Raw genomic sequence first — 25,537 nt, forward strand, 5'->3', positions numbered from 1 at the left:
TTGTGGCAAGCCGAGATCGTGCCATTGCATTCCAGTCTGGGCAATAAGAGTGGAACTCCCATCTCAAAAAAAAAAAAAAAAAAATGCTAGATGAATTGTGAGTTCTTCATGAAAACCCTGTAGTTTCAGGCATCTTTATAACAGAGAGTAAAAGTAAGGCTCATATGTATTTGTGAAGTTCTGATTTCATACTGGTAGGCTTCTAGAGTGCCTTCTAGGTTCTCTTGCATATTTCTACTATGTATAAGTTAAATTTATGACAGCTAATAGTGGTTTTTGTGAGAAAGGGTAATTGATTAGTTTAGGAAAATTTCTTCTTTTAAATTAGGAATTTGGCTTTTTTAAAAAAAATTCCTCCATTCTTAGAGTCAGCTTCTTATGGGAGTATTTAGAGATCTTCGTTTAATACCATGCAGAGGTGTCTAAGAAAAAGAATTAAGAAACTTTTGTCTCTTGAAAATTTCGAATATTCATTTTCTATAACTGCCCCCCTCACATCCAACACCCACCCACCTCCAAAGGGCAGAAAACGGCTTGGATGTGAAAACAAATAGTTGGAAATAGGAATGTTTCAGTGCTTGTTAACAGTGAAGGTGCTTATTTGCTCTGTCTTCAGTGGCATGTACGTTTCAGGTTAGATTAGTATTGCTCAAGAAACATTTACCAGCCATGTGACCTCAGTTTCCTCTCTGTCTCTTGGGGCATCAGTTTCCTCAGTCTCTGTAAGATGGAGGGATTGGTTTAGATGGCCTTCGGAGGGTCTATATCTAAAATTCTGAGCGTACCTTAGATTTTGCTTCATTGTTGAAATCCATGGTTAAGGATTTCCGGTTTCTTGTCCTTAAAATTTTTTACTATTGCAATAGAAAATGAAGATAGGCAAACCAACATCATTTTCTTTAAGAAGAGGTTTATAATCAGAGATTATTTGAATTACCTTTATGAGTCAGTAACATATGGAGCTGGATCTCTATTCAAATCTTTTTTTTTTTTCTTTTAAAAACTCCTAGAACTTTAAGCACATCTTTTCTAATAGGTTCACATTTTTAGAAGCTATTGCTTTATTTTAATTATTTATTATATTTTAAAGTTTCTGAATTTGTATCAATTCTGATTATCATCTCAGTTGGAGTTCATGTTAAGATAGCATAGAATAATCAAAACTTTAAAAAAAGGTTCAAATTGGTTTCTCTTAGGGGTTTTGGTGTGATCACAACTCCCATGTAGTAATCTAATGTGGTGGGAATTTATGTAGGGTACACCTTTTCTCATACATTTTTATAGCTAAATGTGTCAAGAACACTTGTAAGATTTTTAAATGACCTGAGCTTGAATAGGTGAGAAAATGGTGTGCTTGACTGTGTATATCTTCATGCTCTTCTGATAAGTTCTTGAAGGTGCCAGTCTATGCCTAGAGTTAATTTCTCATGGCTTTCAGATACGCATGTCCAATGATCTTGGCAAATAATCTGGAGTCTAATCGTGGGCTTTTCATGGATTTCACATGATGGTTATTTTTTAGAGCCTCAGAAAATTTCTACTTTTTCTTGACTTCATTTCGACTGTTTCTCCCTGTTGATAATGCTGTTTGGAAACTGACTGTAGTGGTATTGGTGAATAAAAGAAAAAACAGAAAATTAATATAAAAAATTTTAAAGTGTGTTAATTTTCTATTTTTTCTCCCCTGATTTAGATTTTAGATCAGATACTATAACTTGTTAGCTAAGGCTGGGTCTTTCTAAGTGTAGCTTTGGGATTTTACTCAGTTTGATCAGTACTGCAATCAGAAAATTCACAAGCACTTCTCACCTTGTGTAAATGTGACTTACATTGTTTTTTACATTTTGAGAAAGAAAACCTGCTCATGATTGTTTTTATTTCTGGACTTGCTATTGTAGATGGGCCATCCTGCTGAAAGCTGAATACTTAAAAATGAAACATTTTAACAGCATGGCTCATCACAGATAGTAATGTTCAATGACTACTTTATTATAATGTTTTTCAAATACAAAGTTCTGTTTTGCACAGGGTGAGAATCTTAGGAAATTTTCTGATTGCTTTATATTTTTATTTTTATTTTTTTTAAAGCTGTGTTATTTTTTAGTTCTTCATGCTTTGGAAGTAACAGTTGAAGAGAGGTGAGGAAAGTTTGTGAAAATTGTGATCGGTGATTAGCTGCCACCTGCCTGAGGTGTCTTCTGAGAGGAACTAACCTCTTTGTGGTGCTAGAGCAAGGTCACTGGATAAAAAAAAGAACAGGTAACCATCTTATTCCTTGTCTGAAAAGTTCTGTTTTAAAATTAATAAATGCAAAATGTTCAAGGTAAAATGAACAGTTGTTTAAATAAAGTTTTTAATTTTCTCCTCAGAAACTAGTAAAGTGGACTATGTCCTTTTTCAAGCTGCCACAGCCATAATGGAAGCAGTTGTCCGAGAGTGGATTCTCTTGGAAAAAGGTAGCATCGAGTCTCTGCGAACATTCCTTTTAACCTATGTCTTACAAAGGCCCAAGTAAGTACATGGAGGGGTACCACTGAAATACTTTTGCTGAGCTTATGTGCGTCTTTTTAGAGCTTTTTTTGTTTGCATTTTGAAAACTTTTGGCTGGGTATAGTGGCTCACACCTATAATCTCAGCACTTTGGGAGGCTGAGAGGGAGGATCTCCTTGAGCCCAGGAGTTTGAAATCAGTCTGGGCAACATAGTGAGACCCCGTCTCTACAAAGTACCAAAAAAGAAAAAAATTTAAAAAGCTGTAGATGTTTAAGATTATGTTCTATGTGGGGCTCGTATTTTAACCCCTTGTATACACATGATTGTAGGTAATTTTGGTGCTTGATGAAATAATACCTTTTATTTAAGCTTTTGGTTCTATGTTTTGTTTCTTTGGAAAGGTTATGCTGGATATTAGTTTTTTGTTGTTGAGTTGTGAAGAACTTAGTTATAAATAAAAGTTGACCTTAGACTTAGATGAAGAACTTTTATGTTTACTTGTTCTTTTGATTCTTAGTAGAGGTGATTATTTCTTTTAATGTGTTTTAAATTTAAAATTGTAAGTATTAATATAACACAGGTGAGTATCCTAAAACAGGGGAGAGGGAAGAAGCTAAGTACCACTAGCAAATCAAATGTTACACGTATATGTACATAGAAATGTGCCTAGAGGGCCTGGCGTGGTGACTCACAACTGTAATCCCAGCACTTTGGGAGGCCAAAGTGGGCAGATCACGAGGTCAAGAGATGGACACCATCCTGGCCAACATGCCGAAACCCTGTCTCTACTAAAAATACAAAAATTAGCTGGGTGTGGTGGCACGCGCCTCTAGTCCCAGCTACTCGGGAGTCTGAGGCAAGAGAATCGCTTGAACCTGGGAAGCGGAGGTTGCAGTGAGCCGAGATCATTGCACCACTGCATTCCAGCCTGGTGACAGAGCAAGACTCCTTCTCAAAGAGAAATGTGCATAGAAAAGGTTCTATAAGAAGTTCCAGAATCTTTAAGTAGCTTCCATTGAAAATAGGATCAGTTTTATGGAATGAGGTGAAATTTTCTTTTTATATTATACATATCTTATTGCTTAAACATTTTACAAGATTGTATACATTTATTTCTTGAATGATTTAAAAAAAAAAAAATAGGAGGCTTGGTGCAGTGGCTCATGCCTATAATTCCAGCACTTTGGGAGGCCGAGGTGGGTAGCTCACTTGAGGTCAAGGGTTCCAGACCAGCCTGGCCAACATGGTGAAACCCCGTCTCTACTAAAAATACAAAAATTAGTTGGGCATGGTAATGCATGCCGGTAGTCCCATCTACTTGGGAGGCTGAATCAGGAGAATCACTCGAACCTGGGAGGTGGAGGTTGCAGTGAGCCAACATTGAGCCACTGCACTCCCGCCTGGGTGACAGAGTGGGACTCCGTCTCAAAAAAAAAAAAAAAAAAAGAGGAAAACTATCAGTGGCATAACTTTTGGGGAGAAATTGATTTACTATTTACCTTTTTTGTTAAGTTCCCCAAAGGCCGTGTATTCTTTTAAGAATAGACAACGCACTTTTATCTTTACCGTTTGTGCAGTTGAATACTTTATATGTTCATTTCCAAAGTCATTGAAGAAAAATTTTTGTTACATAATCAGAAATGTGTGTGCTTAGGAATGGTGATTAATGGCAATAAACATACATACAGTTTTAATTTTAGAGCATACTCATACTCTCATGCATTTGTTTCTGTTGACTGTACTCTGGGAGTCTGAGTTAATAATATTTAATAATACTGACATGACTTTAGCACTTTGTTAACTGCTAACTGCCTTACATACAAAAAAAAATGTGTGAGAGAACAAAGGCAAGGTTTCTGTAGCCTGTTAGTGTTGCAGATTTAGTGGATAATGTGTCCTGTCGATACGTGGATATACATGTTTGTGAGGAGGGCATGGCTGGTTTTTTTCCGGTTTTCATAGAATAAGGAAGACTTGTTCCTGGTTTGAAATCTTTCTTTTCTCTGTCATGCTGGATTGATTGATTGATTGATTTTTGTTTGGTGGGTCCATTTGGATGTGATACTAGTTTGCTCTTTTGTTGTTTTATTTGACCATATTTGCTAGACCTGACAGGGCTGTTTTTCTTTTGACCCCTCTGTACATAGAGAAAGGTAAGTACAGGTGAGTAGAGGTCTTGATGATGTCAGCAAGTGCTTGTTCCCGTTATTTTGTTCGTTGTTTTGCAAACAGTGTAACTCAGACACATCAAAATTTGTATTATCAATTGTAACCATGGAAGAGGTACGTGTTTTGTTGAATTCTACTAAAATGATACTTATTTTGATGTTTTTCTTTACCCTACGAAAAACTTTGAAATCAATTATTATGATAGTGTGCTTCTTGTTGAACACAAGTTGAGAAAACCTTCATATTTATTTATATTTATGTAATAAAAGAAAATAAGCCTTAGAGCCTCTGTGTTTATAGAAGTTTATATGTGGGAAGGTTAAAAAAATTGTTTTTGACCTCTAGGCCTAAAATGTTAGAGTTTTCTGAAGAGCAGTCTATTTATGTGACCTTGGGAAACTAACATAAAGTCTCTTTAATATTCCGTTTTACTTGTAGAACAGGGACTTGGTACCCATCTCATATGGTTGGTGTCAGGATTACATGAGACAGTTCTGAGCACAGTGCCTGGTGGGGAGTAAAAGCTCTGGCTGCTGCAGCCATCATCATCTGGACCAGCCTTCCTTAAGGAGTCAGGGCCAGCAGGGGAGCCTCAAGTCAACTAGAGAAGTTCTTTTTTGTGGAGCTGTTTAGTTATCATAGCCTTTTCTCCCCCTTGTCCCCATCCCCCAACCTGAGAACCACTAAACTCTGGAGACCTTGGTAGACTTAAATGTGTAACAGATTTTCATTATGTATATGTGCGTGGTCTCTTATATTATCCAAAATAATCTCATTCTTTTTTTTTCCTTTTTATTTGTTTTTATTTTTTTTTTAGAGACAGAGCCTCGCTCTGTCACCAGGTTGGAGTGCAGTGGCTCTCGGCTCACTGCAACATCCGCCTCCTGGGTTCATGCGATTCTCCTGCCCCAGCCTCCCAAGTAGCTGGGACTAGAGGTGTGTATCACCACACCCAGCTAATTTTTTTATCTTTAGTAGAGACAGGGTTTCAGCATGTTGGCCAGGATGGTCTCGATCTCTTGACCTCATGATCCTCCCACCTCGGCCTCCCAAAGTGCTGGGATTACATGCGTGAGCCACTGTGCCCGGCCTCCTTTTTATTTTTTTTAATTGAGACAGGGTCTTGCTGTGTTGTCCAGGCTGGTCTTGAACTCCTGAGCTCAAACAGTCCTCCTGCCTCAGTACCCCAAAGTGCTGGGATTGCAGGAATGAGCCACCATACCTGACCCAAATTAATCTCATTTTAAAATCATTTTGATAATTTAGAAGCTAAAGTAATTAGCTTCATTGTAGAGTTGATTGTAGGGTTCTACATTGAAATAGCTCACACATTATCTATCTATCTATCTATCTATCCATCTATTTTTTTTTAATTTTTGATTTTTTTCCTTTTTTCTCTATTTTTTTTTTTTTTTGAGACGGAGTCTCGCTCTGTCGCCCAGGCTGGAGTGCAGTGGCCGGATCTCGGCTCACTGCAAGCTCCACCTCCCGGGTTTACGCCATTCTCCTGCCTCAGCCTCCCGAGTAGCTGGGACTACAGGCGCCTGCCACCTCGCCCGGCTAGTTTTTTGTATTTTTTTAGTAGAGACAGGGTTTCACCGTGTTAGCCAGGATGGTCTCGATCTCCTGACCTCGTGATCCGCCTGTCTTGGCCTCCCAAAGTGCTGGGATTACAGGCTTGAGCCACTGTGCCCGGCCAATTTTTTTCTTTTTTCTCGAGACAAAGTCTTGTTTTGTCGCCCAGGCTAGAGTGCAATGGCGCGAACTTGGCTCACTGCAACCTCCGCCTACTGGGTTCCAGCAATTCTGCTGCCTCAGCCTCCCGAGTAGCTGGGATTACAAGCACATACCACCATGCCTGGCTAATTTTTTGCATTTTTAGTAGAGATAGGATTTCACCATGTTGGCCAGGCTGGTCTCGAACTTGTGACCTTGTGATCCGCCCTCCTCGGCCTCCCCAAGTGCTGAGATTACAGGCATGAGCCACTGCGTTCGGCTTACATGTGTATTTTTTATCTCAAACTTTTTTTTAAGAGACAGAGTCTCACTGTGTTGACCAGGCCGGAGTGTGGTGGCAAACTTTCAGCAAAGTGGAAAGAAGAGTATAATGAAGACACACAACCTTTTTCTAGTAGAGGCTCAGTTAACATTTTGTCACATTTTTTATTTCTCTCTCATGTATACATACATTTTTTACCCTTAACTATTTGAGATGCCACAGGCATCATGGTACTGTAGCCTTAAAGTCTTTGAACATGTCTCTTCTGAAAGCATAATCTCAATACTCTTGATATAGTTGATGTGTCTACATGATCTAACAATTCTGATTCCATGTTCTGGGTGTCCCGATTGTCTGAATAATATTTATATCCTTTTTCCTTTTTCTGGGTTTTTTGTTTTTGTATTGCAGTCTATCTGTCGCTTCAGATCTATTAATACTTGCCTTATTTAGGTACAGTAGATTATTTTTTAATCTAGGTGAGGCAGAGATAATACAACGTATTTAGTTGTCATGTCTCTTGTAATCTAGAATAGTTGTGTGCTCTTTTTTGCCTTTCATGACACAGATATGTGTATCTTGTAGAATGCCCTACAGTGTGGATTAGAGTCAAGTTAAACGTTTTTGGCATACTGCATAGGTAGAATTCTGTAGGCTGTGTAGTAAACTATTACATAAATAATGTGTACTTCCCATTACGTGCACATAATTTTTTCTTTTTTTTGTTTTCCTCTTAATTGAAATAAAATTTGTATAGAGTGAAATGCACAATGCCCTTTATTAAAGAGGCAAGTGTAGCATAGTGGTCCAGAAAGGGATTTGCACCCTACTTCTGCCACTTAACTCTGCAACACTGGGCAGATTACTTCTTTGTGTATTAATTTCCTGATTTGATTTTTTTGTTTGTTTTTGAGACGGAGTCTTGCTCTGTTGCCCAGGCTGGAGTGCAGTGGCACAATCTCGGCTCACTGCAAGCTCTGCCTCCCGGGTTCATGCAATTCTCCTGCCTCAGTCTCGCGAGTAGCTGGGACTACAGGTGCCCACCACCAGGCCCAGCTAATTTTTTTTGTATTTTTTTAGTAGAGACAGGGTTTCACCGTGTTAGCCAGGATAGTCTCTATCTTCTGACCTCGTGATCCGCCCACCTTGGCCTCCCAAAGTGCTGGGATTACAGGTGTGAGCCACCACTCCTGGCCTTCTGATTTGATTTTTAAATGGAGTGAATAATAGTAGTATTATCATGAGGATTAGATGTGTTAATACTTGTGAAACTAGTTCATATAAATTCTTGTGTATAGTAAGCGTTCAATAAATGGTAGCTATTATTCATTCTCCTAAAAATTTTAATTCTTGCCAATAGAGATATTTAAAACTATCTTTGTGTATGTTTGTAGTCATAGTCTTCAGCTTTATGTATGTTTTCTAGTAGTAGTCAGTGCCTATGAAACTATTCTGTCCTCTTAAAAGTACAGAAATTCCCTTTGGCCAACTGATATTCTTACACATAGTAGGATCTCTGCATTTATTTGCTTAATGAATGAAAGATGAATGATTCAAGTGTATGTTTTGAAGGAATGTTTTTTCACTTCAGTCTTGACAATAGGGAGACATGTTTATTCATCTGTATCAATATCTAATAAATGCATGTTATGCAGCAGGCAGTGTGCTTTGCATATGCTAGTATGCATAGAATGGGCGGCTGATCTGCGAGCTAGTGAACCAGTAGTAACAGATATGTCATGTCATGTGAGGGTGCCATGGGAACCCTTAGTAATAACTTTCTGGAGAAAGTGACATCACAATCTTGGAGAGGGAATAGAAGTTCAGAGGCCTGCAAGTGCACGAGTGTGGAGTGAGGAAGTGAAAGGTCAATATGTCTGCAGTTGTGAGTGTGTGTGGAAGGGCAGACGTCAAGGAGAGGAGCAGCCACCAGTGGCTGTAGGTGGGTGTCCAAACTGGGACACTTTGGACAGTGAAATAAAGAACTGTTAATAATTATTTGGGGCAACAGGTAAATTGAGGCTGTCCCAGGAAAGCTAGAATGGTTCCCACTGCTTATAAGCCATGTTAAGGGGTTTGAGTTTATTCCAGGGGCACATGGTGGGTGTATCTTTGTGGGATTCTAGAGGCTAGATTATAAAGTTTGGGAGTATGTTTTCTGATCCTTATCTTTCAGAAAAGATTGTGAAAAGGCAATTAAGTTTCTGTGCCCTTGTGGTCAAATGGGCTTGGTAAAATGCCTCCACTTGGGATGGGTGCTTCTTTCATCACATGGAGGAACAGAACCTAGATATGAACGTTTTGAATGTGTGTGTTTTACAATTTCATGTTTCCATAATGATGTATCTTGGATAGCTAGTATGTTGCCTTTAAACATTAAAGGGAAATGGGATTTAGGATAGATTAGTGGTTGTAGATGTAGGTTAGATCAGAATTTATCTCCAAACTAGTGGAATCTTAATCTTAGTGATTTTTTTCCCTACAAATATTTAACAGGGAGCTGACTTACATCTGTTGAATACTTCCTGGAGCAAATAACACTTGTATAGGTACTGGGCACAGCGCTAGGAACATTTAACCCTTATAATAACACTAGCAGTGTTACTCTCATTTTACAGATGAGAAAACCAAGGCCCTGAATGCTAACTGTCTTGCCCAGGGTCATACAGCCCGTCCACAGTGGAGCCTGGGATTGAACCCAGGCCTCCTGGCTTTGGAGTCTATACATAACCATTTGGCTCTGCTACTCTCACATGTAAGCAATGTTATTAGTAGCTACAGGCATAGAGAGAAGTTTGGAAGTATTCTTGTATTAGATTTAGGTAAATTTTTCATAATGATTTTTATGTTTTACAGCCTTCAAAAGTATGTTCGGGAACAGATTCTACTAGCAGTAGCAGTAATTGTAAAAAGAGGATCATTAGATAAATCAATTGACTGCAAAAGCATTTTTCATGAAGTCAGCCAGTTGATTAGTAGTGGCAATCCCACTGTGGTAAGTGTGCTGTTTGTATTTATAAATATTAACAATTTATATTTTCTGTTACACGAATAGCATTATAGCAAGAGTAATGGATATCTACATAAACAAAAAAGTGAAAAAGCTATCAGTCAAGCAATTTTCATTTGTTCAGGTTTTGTTCTAGTCCTTTTTTTTTTTTTTTTTTTTTTTTTGAGACAGAGTTTTGCTCTTGTTGTCCAGGCTGGAGTGCAATTTCTCAATCTTGGCTCATGGCAACCTCTGCCTCCTGGGTTCAAGCAGTTCTCCTGTCTCAGCCTCCAGAGTAGCTGGGATTACAGGCATGTGCCACCATGCCTGGCTAATTTTGTATTTTTAGTAGAGACAGGGTTTCTCCATGTTGGTCAGGATGGTCTCAAACTCCCGACCTCAGGTGGTCCGCCGGCCTTGGCCTCCCAAAGTGCTGGTGTTACAGGTGTGAGCCACCGCATCTGGCCTAGTCTTTTTAAATATATGTACATAATATAAATGTGGTGTACTTTGCTTTTTTGTTTGGTTCTGTATTTTCCATGTTGCCATAAATATTCATAATCATGATTTTAATTGTTATAAAATATTATAAGCTAATATGCCATAATATCGTTAACCATTTCTATTAAACTTTGTTTTGCCATTTCTAATAAACCTTTGATAGCTACTAGTGATTATGGAAGTGTTTGAATAAAATAGAAAATATATGACATAACAAAAGTAATTAAAAGTTGCTGTCTTAATAGGCCATTGGACTTTAGCAGTTACTGTCAACTGAACAAATTAGGGATCACTGTTCTTGGCTGAATGACTTTGGGAAGCATGGTTCCCCCACCCTCTCCACTCTTCCATCCACCTTTTAGAGAGCTGGAGTTGTGCCTGGAGAGTGGCTGTTTGGTTGTAATGACTCTGAGGCAGGAGGAGCTGCGGTTGCTGTTGATGATTAGCTGTGATTCTTGGTTTAACCTATCAGCTTTTATCACCTGAATGATATTTCACTCATATAGAATTGAGATTGGTAATACTTGGCTGTTCTGAGTCTCGGATATTAAATCTTTAAGTATTTTGGGTAGCTTATTACCTTAACACATTTTTAAACCATTTTAAAGATATCTGTGTGTGGCTATATGCCATATAACTGTTTGTTCATTCCTTTTGTCTTCAGTGGCCCCTCAGTTAGTGGATGTGATTTTCACCGTGTAGTTGATGCTTTGAGGTTGAGATGCAGTGGTGCATTTTAGGAGGGCCACATACATTGTCCCTTGCTTTCCACAATATCTTGGATCTCTTTTCTACTGCCTTCGTGTCCACCACTTTTCACGGCACACAGCTATGCGCTCACCTCACTGTCCCAGCCATCTGCTTCCACTCTGCTTAGGACCGCAGACTGATACCCCAGGAGTCTAGAGCCACGGAATCTGTAAGCAAGCTGGTCAGGACTTTGGAACTTACTACGTATGTCCTAAGTGTTTTTTGTTTTCCTTAGAAATTAATCAGTGGTCATGTGTGTGTTCTTTTTTTCCTTAACTTTATTGAGAAGTAATTTACATGCCTTACTATGTCTAAAATGCACACCTCGTTGTGACAGTTGTGTATACCAGTAAACTCCTACCATGTCAAGATACAGAACATTTTTTTTTTTTTTTTTTTGAGACGGAGTCTTGCTGTGTCGCCCAGGCTGGAGTGAGTGGCGCGATCTCGGCTCACTGCAAGCTCCGCCTCCCGGGTTCACGCCATTCTCCCGCCTCAGCCTCCGAGTAGCTGGGACTACAGGCGCCTGCCATCTCGCCCGGCTAGTTTTTTGTATTTTTAGTAGAGACGGGGTTTCACCGTGTTAGCCAGGATGGTCTTGATCTCCTGACCTCGTGATCCACCCGCCTCGGCCTCCCAAAGTGCTGGGATTACAGGCTTGAGCCCCCGCGCCTGGCACAGAACATTTTTATTTATGTCTTGATTTTTGATTGTGTGATGTTAAGTTGTATGCCATTTTTGTGGCAAATTTCCTCAAGAGTAGTGCTGTCCAGTACAACTTACTGTGTTGAAAGAAGTGTTGGATGTCTGCGCTTCCTAATATGTAGCCGCTACACTGGCCACTTGCGGCAGTTGGTCATGTGAAATGTGGCTAGGGTGACTGAAGAACTGAATTTTCTAATTTTTAAAATTTTTATTTAAATTCAAATAGCCACACGGAGTTAGTGACAGATATACTGGATGGTGTCGTTCTAGAGACTGATAATCTAATTTTATGGACCTTTTACTTAATCTTAGTATTATGAAATGTAGTTTTTTGTATAAAACTAATAAATTTGAAAGTATATATGTTTGAATCATTACATTCTATAAGTCATTTTGATTTTGTTTTATGAAGTGGGAATATTTCTTGAAAGTAATCACCTAAGAAGAGTTCATATTAAATTTTTGAGGTGAAAATTATGGGGAGCTCCTTTTTTTTTTAATTTAAGAGACAGGGTGTGATGCAGTGGTGCGTAGCTCACTGCAGCCTCAGTCTCCTGGGCTCAACCATTCCTCCCGCCTCCCACCTCAGCCTCTCGAGTAGCTGGGATTAAGGTACAGGCTGCTGTACCTGGGTAGGAAGCTTTTTTTTTTTTTTTTTTTTTTTGAGACAGGGTCTCACTTGCTCTGTTGCACAGGCTGTGGAGTGCAGTGTTACGAACACAGCTCACTGCAGCCCTGAACTCATGGGCCCAGTCTTCCCACCTTAGTCTCCTGAGTAGCTGGGACTATAGGCACAAGCCACCACTCCTGGCTAATTTTTAAAATTTTTTTGTAGAGACGAAGTTTCACTATGTTGCCTAGGCTGGTCTTGAACTCCTGGGCTCAAGTGATTCTCTTGCCTCAGCCTTCCAAAATGCTGGGATTACAGATAGGAGCCACCGTGCCTGGCCATGGGAAGCTATGTAGTGTAAATTGCGGTAGTAGACATAGTCTCCATTTCTGATCAGTGTGTCATGAGCTTTAGATAAATCAATTGACTGTAAAAGCATTTTTCATGAAGTCAGCCAGTTGATAAGTAGTGGTAATCCCACTGTGGTTAAGTGTGCTATTTGTATTTATAAATCTTAACAATTTATATTTTCTGTTACACAAATAACATTATAGCAAGAGTAATGGATATCTTCATAAAACAAGTGAAAAAGCTATCAGGCAATTTTCATTTGTTTAGGTTTTTTTCTAGTATTTTTTAATGCATATACATAATATAGATGTGGTGTACCTTGCTTTCTCATTTGATTCTGTATTTTCCATGTTGCCATAAATATTAATCATTATTTTAATTGTTATGAAATATTATAATCTAATATAGCATAATAGTCAAATATACCAAATATAATATACCAACTATTATAAGCTTTGTTCATGAGATGCTGATGCTTCAGCAGTACCTACGCGAGTTGTATAATGGTAATCTTGTCATTTCTATGAATTTTGTTAGAATTTGCTTCCACACTAATGGCCATGTGCATTATCCAATGGCGGTCATCATAGATAGCATGGGGAAAAAGAAGTGGTCGATATACATAGATAAAACTAGCAGAGAAAAGGTTTGCAACTGAGGCTGCTACTTGGAAATATTATCTTTACCCCTAATACTCTGAATCAAGTTGCACTTCATATTTTAGATTTCACATAAGAACATCTTGTTTCATTTTGACCGTCTGCAGTAAAAGAGTCCAGCTCATTGTGATAGACAGGATTTAAACTTGAGGAACATTACTAGTAACTCTGAGATCTATCTGTTTATGACTAATACCTTTCCCTTGTTTGTTTGGTGATCATTCCAGCCAGGGTTTTGGTATTGGGGTAGAATTTATGCGGCCTGCCCTCACCCCCTACAAGTAGCTTGTTAGTACTGGGACGGCACAGGCAAAGGATCAAGAGTTCCTTGCCTCTCTCAGGAATGAGCACATACTTGGGAACTGAGTTCTCTGCTTCCTTTCCCCTTGGGTCATTTGACCCAGCGCAAAAACTAGTCCCACTGCAACCTGGCAGTTGGATTTTTTTTGAGCCACTGAAATAACTGATCTTCTGAGAATGGTTGGAACAGATGTAGCTGTTCAGTTAGATAGGATTTTGCTCTCTTCATAGTGTGTACACTTTGAGAATAGTGTATAAATGTAATATTCTCATGAAAGACTCCAAAGATATTTTTAAAGTCAAATTTCTTCCTTTCTTTTTTTTTTTTTGAGACTGGGTCTTGCTCTATTGCCTAGGCAATGGAGTGCAGTGGTGCAGTCTTGGCTTACTGCAGCCTTGACCTCAGCATGCTCAGGTGATTCTTCTACCTCAGCCTCCTGAGGAGCTGGGACTACAGGTGCACGCCACCCCACTGAGCTATTTTTTTGTATTTTTGTAGAGACAGGGTTTTGCTATGTTGCCCACGCTGGTCTCGAACTTCCAGGCTCAAGCAATCAGCCCGCTTTGGCCTCCCAAAGATCACAGGTGTGAGCCACCACGGCTGGCCTAAAGTCAAATTTTTAATACCAGGGCTGAGAACTACTGTAATAGTAGGAAATCAATAGTGGGAAGTAGAATTTAATTTCAGGATTGCAGGATGAAATTTATTTTGGCGACTATATTAAAAACATTAAATGTGAAAAATATTCTCTACTTTATATGACAAGTTAAATGCATACACTGTCCCTATTTGTCCTTGCCTAGTAGCTTGAAACTAGCTCATTAGGAAGGCCTAAAAAATGAAGTTCAGACATTTTCGTATATCATCCTCTCTTCTTCTTGGACTGTTAAGAATTTGTAAGTGGTGCCGGGCGCGGTGGCTCAAGCCTGTAATCCCCGCACTTTGGGAGGCCGAGACGGGCGGATCACGAGGTCAGGAGATCGAGACCATCCCGGCTAACACGGTGAAACCCCGTCTCTACTAAAAACACAAAAAACTAGCTGGGCGAGGTGGCGGCGCCTGTAGTCCCAGCTACTGGGGAGGCTGAGGCAGGAGAATGGCGTAAACCCGGGAGGTGGAGCTTGCAGTGAGCTGAGATCCGGCCACTGCACTCCAGCCTGGGTGACAGAGCGAGACTCTGTCTCAAAAAAAAAAGAAAGAAAAAAAAGAATTTCTAAGTGGTTCAGGAATTTACTTAGTATTTTCTTAGTCTCAGACATAAATGACAGTGAACAAGATGATTAAAACCTCTGTAAGAAAGGAGAATGATAACTGATCAGAACATTGATTTAGTATTGGCTAGAAACTTTCTTTATAAAGGTGATTTTTAAGAGAGATTTGAAAAGTAGAGAAAATTAACTGAAGGTTTTCTATAGAAGAAAGGGTTGACCTCATGAACCATTAAATTAGGTAACTAATTTTCCCCTCACACCTCTTCTAGAGGGACATTTCCATCGACTATCATTGGCCAGAAACTGTCTGTGTGTAGTCTGGCTTTTCCCCCTTCGCTTTGGAAGCATATTGGTTTCATTTGTTTGTTTTGTTTTAGAAACAGGGCCTCGCTCTCTCGCCTAGGCTAAAGTGCAGTGACATGTTCATAGCTCACTGCTGCCTCGATCACCTGGGCTCAAGTGATCCTCTCACCTCAACTTCAGCTGGGATGATTGGTACGTGCCACTGTACCTGGCTAATTTTAAAATTCTTTCGTAAAGGTGAGGTCTCACTATTTGCCCAGGCTGTCTTGAGCTCCTGACCTCAAGGTGATCTTCCTGTCTCAGCCTTATAGGTGTGACCCACCACGCCCAGCCAAGAATTGATTTTTGATGATCCATTTCCCTGTACTCATCTCATGTTTGCGTTTATACAGGTTTAGAGGCAGTGTAGTATAATAGAACACTGATTTTGGATTCACACTTGGGTTTAAATCCCAGCTCTGCCATTTATTGCCAACCTAACTTAAATTAACTTCTCTAGGCATTAGTTCAATAATATGTAAAATAAATGTGATAATATTCACTTCTATTCAGCAAGTATTTGTGTTCTCTCCCTAGTAGTCTGTCACTGCTTTCTTCATAGAATCTTGGGAAGTGAACTATAGTAAATCATGTGTTTTTCTCTCCAACAATATTTTAAGTATGGAAAAGCAGAATAAAATGTTTTTGCTGTGAGTGAAAACTAATCATTTGTGTGTGGTTTTTTTTTTTGAGACAGAGTCTCGCTCTGTCACCCAGGCTGGAGTGCATTGGCATGATCTCAGCTCACTACAACCTCCGCCTCCTGGGTTCAAGCGATTCTCCTGCCTCAGCCTCCCGAGCAGCTGGGACTACAGGCGCATGCCACTATGCCCGGCTGATTTTTATATTTTTAGTAGAGATGGGGTTTTGCCATTTGCGCCAGGCTGGTTTCGAACTCCTGACCTCAAGTGATCTACCCACTTCAGCCTCCCAAAGTGCTAGGATTACAGGTGTGAGCCACTACACTCTGCCAATTTGTACGTGTTTTTAAAAAATACAGGTAACCAACACGTTTGCCTTTCTTTAAATGCTTTCAGAAGTTTCTTAAAGACTTGGTTCTCTACAGTTTTATGGAAAGATTATATCTAATTTGTATAAAAAATGATGTATTCTTCGTTAATTCTTGCCTGTATGATTATTAAATAATATGTTGTTTCAAGCTTGTGGGCAGTTATGATGTTTTCCTTCCGTGATTATAAAGGTTACCGTGGTTATTTCGTCTCAGTTTGCAGTAGTGTCGGACCTGCTGTCAATACTAACTTGGGAGGGATATGGAAACTTGCCTTCCTAGGAAAGTAGCAGAATTTTTTTATTTTAAGTTAAAATTTTAATCTACATTTAAATATGTAATTCATATTTGTCTTATGTCCTTTGAAAGCAGTAGGCATACGTTAAATCACTTTTAAAGCTGTTTAATTTAGCATTTAAGTACCCTTTCTTCCTCTTTGCCATAATAGAGAGAAGTGGGTGAGAAATTCACTTGTCTACGGCAGCCCCTGGATGTGATAGCCAAGTTAATCTCTCTTATCATAAGTCTCATTGATGTTTGCATAGAAGAGCAGCTGGAAGTCTGCTTTATGTATGGCAACCTTTCATAAAGTTTATTCTTGGTAATAAAGCTCCTGGGGTAAGAGCCAGGCTATTATAAGAGACAATCCTCTCTCTGAACAAGAGTATTTTATTTTGTCAGCTGGAGTTAGTGTTTGAGTATCTTGGGCTTGTGACAGTAAGCTGGTGAGTGAGGCAAGCTATCTCTGAAGGGCATTTTTTCACTAGCTTGAAATTAATGGCTTTTGCTAGAAATAAATGAGAATACTGCTATAAGACTTTCAGTGTGAAGATAAGAGTTAAATTGTTAGCCAGTGAATTAACTTGTGAATTTTCAGTACTTCAATGAAAGAAGACAATTAGACTTTTAAAAATAACCTTGACACCTCATTGCATTGGTCTTCTACTTGTTTGACATATTAAAATTTTCTCGCAGAAATGTATAAACAACCAAAAAATAGGGAACACATCATTTATTTTCCAACTTCTGTTGTGTTAACATGGTGCTGGGCATAGAAATAAACATTGATTCATTAATCCAAACAGCATTTACTGAACATCTGCTATATTGCTTTAATTATTGATACAGCTTCAGTTATAGCTCTCTTTTTTAAGTGGTGTAACACATTTAGTAATTTTAATTTTGCAGAATGTAGATCGTCATCAAGGAATAGAATTTTAAAAAACCGAAATAGGTGGTTGTTATTTTTTATAATGATAAAAAATATAGCTGCTACTTTACCTTCTTGTAAGCTGGTGTAATTACATGGTGCTTTTAAGCATTATCCAATTTGAGCCTTAGGACAATTATGCAAATTAGGAAGGGCAGAGGGTGGTAGCCCTTATTATAGGTGAGAAAGCTGAGGTCAAGGTACATGAAGGGCTTTGACCACAGTTATTTGAAGAAGGAAATCTTGGACTGTTAGAGCCCAGATTTTCTAACTGATTTAAACAGGATTCTTGTATTGGACTCCTAAAAGAGTCCTGCAGAGTGTTTTTATTTATAATTTATTTTAGATGTAATTTTAATAAATTTTATTTGGTTTCTAACTTGTGAGCAAATGAAAATGATCCATTTAGAACTACACGTTAGTGGCAGTCAGATTGCCAGCAGCAGTGAGTGACAGACAACAACAAAGGATGGCTGAGAAAAGCTGTGAAGCAGACATAAACCAACAAGCATTGGGATCTGGCACCACACTGCCAATGGGGGGAAGGCCCCTTATGTTTTGGTAGCTTCCAAGTAGTCACTTAACTATAATATCATGTAATAATTGCCATAGAAATAATTCCTTAAGAAAAATTTATAGGAAGTTTCATTAAAAATATTTGCTTGCTGCATTTACAAAATTAACAGATATTAACTTAATTCTTTATGGTCTTAGATAAGTGAAGTATTGTTGTATTAACCTCTTAGAAGTCTTAAGATTTGTATTTTGTACTGGGCAAATTCCTGTGAATTTTAGTATGGCATTCTTTTATCAATCAGTCAACTTTGATCCGATTTCACTGACATTAATTAGTACAGCTTTTGTTTCCGGCTGTCTTAAGTGTCAGAGCCACTGTCTCTGATAGAGAAAAATATCTAGCTCTGACTTTGACAAAGGCCAGAGAGGCAGCACTTGAAGAGACTGGTCAGTAGAGGGTGAGTTCGGGGGTACACTTGGGATGCCCACTGAGACCAGCGGTCTGAAGGAGGCAGATAAGAACATTCTTCAAGGGTAAGAAAAGCTAAAGCTGGTGATCTCCTCCAGGCAGATTTGATGCTTTCATGTTTTTTCTTTCCTCTCTCTGTCCTGGGAAGAAGCTGTCCTCTGTTCTCCCTTGGGAGTTTTATTTTTGGCTTGCTTCCCTAGCTATCTTCATTACAACACAATGTGAGAGTAACTTCATTTTAAGGGGATTTAATCCATAATTAAATATTGAAAATGAGCAAACATATTTAGAAGTGAGTCCTAGACATTTAGTGATATGTTTAATTCCCCTATGAATAGGGAGAAATACTTTGTTGATATGTGTTGAAGTACTTTGCTCTCTTAACGTATAATCAGTGTTTAATTATTCATCATTCTCCAGGAGTCTCTATTCATTTGGCACCTTTGAGCCAGACCAGTGTAGTATGATTAATATTTATGATGGTAATCTCATATTCCTACAGGATTTCCAAATTAAGGAGAGCTTATACTAATTGGTATCTTTTAATGATGAAAATATCCTATTGAGTTTTAGTTCTTTGGAAGCTGATAACTGTAGGTACAGTCAAAGCCGGAATATTTGATTTCTTGCAATACCTCTAACAATGCTGTTTGATAATTTATTTTTATGTATTTCTTAAGTCTTTAAATGGTATATTTAAATAGAACACACTTGTTTTTAGATTTTTTTCTTTTTATTTCATAGGTATAAAGTGGAAAAGTAGAATGTAAAACTATATATGGGTTGATATCAGTGGTATATAAAATTTATATCTGTGCACTAAAAAATTGGAAAGCTATAAATGTTACAGTAATAACTCCTGGATGATAGGATTGTAGACAATTTTATTTTCTTTGTGCTTTTCTATAATTTCTGGTTTTTCTAAGATAGAAGTATATTTTTGTAGGATGAAAAAATTATTTTAAAACAAAAGATTCTTATGTGTTCAGGGGACTAAGTCTATAAGTGCATTTTGTTCTAAATTCTCATCGATTACGAATGTACTTGTTTTTATGGGTGAATTTGTACTTCATTAGTATGGAAGTCGGCTGTTTTGGAGGGATATATTCATTGCTGTGACTAAAAAGCAGTTCCATGCCACCGGGGCTCCTTGTTTTGTGTGATGAAGTTGGTAGTTGCAGGAGGAGCTTTAGCAGGGCTTTCACTTGTCGTTGCCCTGCCCCTCTCCTTCACTCATTTGTTTCTCATCTTGACCATAAACCACACGTTATCTTGGGAAATGTTTGTTTCATGTGAAAAAGTAAAGCTTTTGTGAATACATATGGTTGTGATCATTAATTAGAGAGATGTTCCTGAAAACTTGAATATGGTGGTAGTTTTAAAATAAGCCATTTTGTGGTAAATGCAGTAAAACACAATCTGTGGAAAGTTGTAAATTACTTGTGAGTGGAAAGTTGTAAATTGTGAAAAATTAGTATAGATTATTTATTTGTAAGAATAAGAATTTGTTTAATGAGTGCTTCTAGGTTCTTTCAGCTTGCAGGTTTTTATATGTTGTATGTGAATTCTGTTTTTAATAGGTTATCTCATCTGAGATTCAGAAATTAATTTCTGTTTTTGGTAAGACAAGTTTTCTCAAACATTTAGATGTTTTTATAATGTTTTATTGACTGGAGTCTTAGGATAAGTGGAAAGCTAAGTCTAAATGAAAAATTGTTTTTAGGATCCTAGGATCTTGGGATTCATCATTAGATCATTGTGAATTAACTTTTTTCTCTGAATCTCATTAATTTGATTTAACGTGTACTTTCCCTAAAGCCTAGCTATGTTTAAAAATCATGTTTATAGTTGATCCTGATGTTACTTAAATGTATCTATCTAATGTTAATTGCTGGCACTATAATCATTACTCATTTTAAAAGAAAATTTTTGAAAATCATTTTGTTAACTACAAAATGAAGGGATTGTACTTTCTGAATGTTTGAGATCCCTTTAAACAGAAAACGACAGAAATATGTGATCAGCTGTTTTTCCCATGAGAGGCCTTAGTGCCTGGCTTCTTTCTCTCCAAGTGCCTGGGGCCATACATAGGCAGTTAAATGGGTTTCTTGAAGATTTTGGGAGGAGGGGACATTTTTATATTAAGTCATGTATATTTTGAAGTAAAATTACAAAATGTGTGTGTTTATGCCAAACCAGTAGCTTTCAGAGAACTTCTGTTGTTGCAGAAGGCATAGCTCATACCCCTAGATTCCCTGGAGATTTCCGTTTACTTCCAGGTGTGGAAAAGTCTGAGAAACTTCCTTAATGTATGGGGTTTTGTGCCTTTCATAAATATTAGCTATATAGTCACGCTTGTTTTAGTTGAGATTAAGAGGCAAATAAGAATTTAACTTAAGTTTACGTTTTTTTTTTTTTTTTTTGAGACGGAGTCTCACTCTGTTGCCCAGGCTGGAGTGCAGTGGCGCAATCTCGGCTCACTGCGACCTCCACCTCCCAGGTTCAAGTGATACTCCTGCCTTGGCGTCCCAAGTAGCTGCGACGACAAGTGCCTGCCATCATGCCCAGCTGATTTTTTCGTATTTTCAGTAGAGACGGGGTTTCACCGTGTTGGCCAGGCTGGTCTCGAACTCCTGACCTCAGGTGATCGCCTGCCTTGGCCCCCCAAAGTGTTGGGATTACAGACGTGAGCCACTGTGTCCGACCTATGTTTACATTTTTTAAAGGAAAATTTCAGACATACACAAAATGGACAAATTGTCTATTAGTCACTCACGGAACCCTCACTCACCTTCAACAGATATTTCATGCCAATTTTTAGGAATTTAATATCATTAAGTTACTTGCTAAGATTTGCCAAGATAAGTATCTGGAAGGTCAAGGTACTGACATCAGAAGCATTTCTGAACAAAGATGTTGCAGTTGGTGGGTGGGTATGACTGTGTTCAGCTGTTGGATAAGCTTGCATAAATAGTATCATCTTGACTTTAATCTTTCGGTTGTTCAGAGGTAGTGTGCATATTTCTATTTAACTCCTGGAAAGTTGCCAAAATAATTTGTATCCTCTTTCCATCCTTGGTACCTTGACGCTAAATAGTCTGGAATAAAATCAGTGATTTGATATTAGGAGCCTATTGGATAGAACCAATGAGAAGGAAAATCTTCATTTTTCTTTTTAAAAAATTTTGGGTATCACCTGGCTATAAAAGTCTGGAATGGACACTATAAAATTTGTTTCACTTGTCATCGATTTGGGAATGCATTTTACAAACAGAACAGGGAGACAAACAGAACAGGGAGTGAAACAAACATGGGTTGAAATCTCAGCTGGCCTTAGATAAGTACTCTGAGTCACTTCTCTCAAATGTAAAACGAGGATATAGATTGTTCTGCAAATTTAACAAAATAATACCTTCGACATTGATTATTTAAAAATATCATTTGAATTCCACTATTGAGTAGTGTGTGTCCTGAGTTCAAGTCTTAGATGGATTTGTATAACTGCATTTGAGGAAGTACTATTAACACTGACCAGACGACTTAGAAAGGAGAGCTAATATTTATTTTGTCGTATCTAATTTTCTGACGGTTATAAGATCTAAAGACTCAGTGGAAGATCTAAAATTAGGGAGAAAATGTTCTGTTATGTTTGAACAAATACATTGAAACAAAGCATTGAAACCGTAATGCCTCACAATTATTTCTTATCAAATAATTACAGCAAACTCTGGCCTGTTCTATTCTGACTGCACTATTGAGTGAATTTTCAAGTTCAAGTAAAACTAGCAACATTGGATTGAGCATGGAATTCCATGGTAACTGCAAAAGAGTTTTTCAGGTATTGGTAGTTTTGTTCTTGAGTTTTTAATTACCGAATCATTCACTTTTTGCTCCATCTATTATTCCTAATGATGTGAGAATATTTTTATGTAGTTGAATAATAGCCTGTACTTCAGGATTTGTTTTTTGATTTCAAAGGATAAAGTGATAGGTTTGGTGAATGTAGTTGATGGTTTAAAATTACTCGTTTAATTCTAGTCTTAAAAAAATACTTCTATAAAGATCTTTAGTTTATTATTTATTTCTTATTGTGTTTAGATACAACTAATTCAATTGATGGGACTCTGCTGGCCTTAAAAATAGGTCTGGAAGAATGCCAGAAGGCCATGTATTTCAAACGTTATTGCAGATGGTGCGGGCTCTTTGTCTTGTATGTATTGTTTGGCTCTGGAGCAAAGTTATGTGAAGGCATTGGCTTAAATCCTAGGGCTCTGCACTATAGCAACTGACTCCTCCAGCTCTGCAGTAGTTGTCAAAGACTCTCTTCTCTATGGAAGTAGCATTTATATTCGAGTACATGTATTCCAACTGGCATCACTTGAAAGCATACTGCGATGTAAATTACAAGTAGAGGCCTAACAATGGAACACGTTCTTAAGGAAATTGTGTTTTCCATTGGAAATGTTAAGATGTTTGTTTTGTTTCATGATTCTAAAAGGGAATACATTTTGAATAAATTTTTCATATAAAATATTTGTGATTTATTGACTATAGGAGGAAGACCTTCGTCAGATCTTCATGTTAACTGTTGAAGTTCTGCAGGAGTTCAGCAGGCGGGAAAACCTCAATGCTCAGATGTCTTCAGTATTTCAGCGTTACCTTGCACTCGCCAATCAAGTCTTGAGCTGGAACTTTCTTCCTCCAAATTATATCCTTTTAACAAATTAATAGTTTATCTGTGGTAATTTTCATAGGTGACTTAATTACAGCTTGGAGTCTTTAACCTTTGAAGCTTTTATAAAACATGTTGAAAGAAAATAAGATTTTTTTTAAGAAATAGAATTTAATTCCTTTATCTTACAATGCCAAAAGACAGTGGATACTAGAATAACACTAGAAAATTTAAAAGTTTATTTACTCCTTTGTAGAAGAAGTTAGAATACATAGAAACGTGGTGGATGACGGAGCTATTGCTAGTTTAGAATTAGCAATATTCTTAGGGAAGGAAAAGAAAACAGGTAGAAAGCACCTTTTAAGAAACTGAATCGTTTTTTTACTTGGACATGTAATTATGTTTGATTTTTTTTTTTTTGACTAACTTAAAGCTAGTTTGGAGTGCAGTGTAGATAATAAGTTAGTAATATGTTTATTCTTCAGGGGCCTTTCCCAGTATAAAAAGATGAGAATTTTGCTTTTAGGAAATTATTCAGAAGTTTAAGTGGGTTGTATTGTCAATGCATGTATCTGCTATTTAAATTAGTTTCTTTAAGTAGAGATATTTGTATTTCATAAACTTTAAGGAACTGCTTTCTCATTTGCTATGCTGGGACATCTGCTGCCTGTTGATAATGATATGCAGTGGCTACCCATTTGTTGTGTGAAGTCCGGCAGATCTGGATTCAAGCCTCTGCTGATCTCAGGCAAATCACCTGAGCCTCTCTGAGTCTCAGCTTTTCCAAATGTAAAATGGGGGTATGGATTGTTGTGTAGATTAAATGAAACTGCATTTAAAACACTCAGGAGTTAGTTACTATTATTGAGCTCTATAATAGCCTTCTTGAATTGAATAGTTCATTATATAACTAGGGGTCTTATACACTCTTGTTTGTTGATCCAATACGTCTCTGTGTGGTATAGGAAATTTAATGTGACCTGTTCTAGATGTCTTTAATCTGGGAGTCTGTTCAGAAGAAAAAGACCGATGATAAGCAGACAAGAAATAGATGTGAAGTCAGATCAGAGATCTAGGATGGGAGTCATCTTTATTGTAACAGAGCCAAGAGGAGCTACATAGAAACTCACTAATTATTTGTGGCTGGTAAAATTATAACATTTAAAGGAGTGTGGTGGAGTGTAACTCCTTCTTCCTTTTAAACTTAGTCTATTCACGTAGTAGAAAGGCTGTGTCAGATAAAGTGAGTCTGACTCCTTCAACCACGAGTTCTCCAGGTTTCTTTCCCGAAAGCAGTCACTGTGAGCTGCTGCATTGTGGGGCAAAGCGTACAGCAAGGTCAGTCACTGTTTCCTTTTGTTCTCATTCTGTAATCATCTTTCTCCTAATAACCAACCTTTTGTCTTTAATATATTAACTTAATTCTTTCTGGTTGTCAAGAGGTGCCTACTTGCTTAGGTTTGCTTTTTAAAAAATTTTCCCTTTCAGTGTGTCAATATTTTTGTTCCAGGTTTTTTTTTTTTTTTCTTTCTTTCTTTCTTTTTTTTTAAATAAAGTTGGTAAGGCAGACTTTATTCAGGGGAGCCAATGGTGATAGCTATGGGGACCACCACAACAGGATCTTGCAGTTGGGGAGAGAGACTGGATTCAACTTCTTGCTCCAGTGTTTTCAGTGGGGAAAGAAAAGATACTGAAAAACCTTGAGACATATTCTAAAAATATCAGTCCATATGGAGCTATCAAAATATTAATTATACATTTAGGGAAAAAAATCAACAAAAGTTACACTGCATATATTTTAAAGTGTCTGTTTTAAGGGAAAATACAGTTGGTAGAGAGTGACTATTTCATAAAAAGAAACAGTTCTCTGGGAGTTTGGAAACAAAGCTTGTCTAAAAGATACACACACACAAAATATTTTATAAAGTACTTAGGTAAAGCTTTGGAAAACCTGTCATCTGAAAATGATAAGCAATGCTGCAGTGTTGCCAAAGGAAATAATTCCTTGTTTGAAGAAAGTATATCTTGGTTTTTGACTTAGGATATTTTGCTTCATGGCTTATAAGTGAGTTCTTATGTGACCTTTTCATATAGTGCCATTTGTTGGCTGACTGCACTACAGCTAAGTATTCTTTGGGTGGATTAACTTTAAGTGTGGGAGAAAGAACTTGGCAGTGAGATTAAACTAAGCTACAGATTTAGCACTCATTAGGGAAATCAATTTCAGGGAACTCAATTCTGACTAATTTCTAATTTTGGAAATTAGCTGGATATCTACTATTCAGTAAGGAAAGAATGGAATAATTATGCAGCCTTGTACCATGCAGAGGGTCTAAATAATCAAATTTAACTTAGTTTAAAAGTGTTGAATTGATGCCTTTTAAAAGATGGTTTATCTGCTGGATGCGGTGGCTCACTCTTGTAATCCCAGAACTTTGGGAGGTTGAGGTGGGAGGATTGCTTGAGTCTAGGAGTTTGAGACCAGCATGGGCAACATAGCACAACCCTATCTCTGCAAAAAAAAATACAAATATTAGCTAGATGTGGTCGTGTGTGCCTGTAGCCCCAGCTATTCGGGAGGC

The 25,537-nt window shown here is 37.9% G+C and overlaps 1 protein-coding gene across 5 annotated transcripts in view; it reads left to right on the top strand.

The window, feature by feature from the left end:
- XPO4 (exportin 4) overlaps positions 1–25,537 on the top strand; it is a 115,443-nt gene that overhangs the window by 29,984 nt on the left and 59,922 nt on the right. For 3 of the 5 annotated variants that reach the window (XR_004054700.1, XM_030922196.1, XM_010361254.2), the window contains exons 3-6: positions 2,370–2,511; positions 9,517–9,655; positions 22,005–22,121; positions 22,838–22,991. Coding sequence is in view for 4 of the 5 variants with exons in the window: in XM_030922196.1 (XP_030778056.1) it covers positions 2,370–2,511; positions 9,517–9,655; positions 22,005–22,121; positions 22,838–22,991 (552 nt within the window). In the remaining variant the exon portion in view is untranslated. Of the gene's footprint in view, positions 1–2,088; positions 2,260–2,369; positions 2,512–9,516; positions 9,656–22,004; positions 22,122–22,837; positions 22,992–25,537 lie in introns of all 5 variants that reach the window. The other 2 variants (XM_030922194.1, XM_030922195.1) reach the window with 2 other exon arrangements.

The sequence above is a fragment of the Rhinopithecus roxellana genome, chromosome 18 (assembly GCF_007565055.1).
Source record: "Rhinopithecus roxellana isolate Shanxi Qingling chromosome 18, ASM756505v1, whole genome shotgun sequence".
NCBI lineage: Eukaryota > Metazoa > Chordata > Mammalia > Primates > Cercopithecidae > Rhinopithecus > Rhinopithecus roxellana.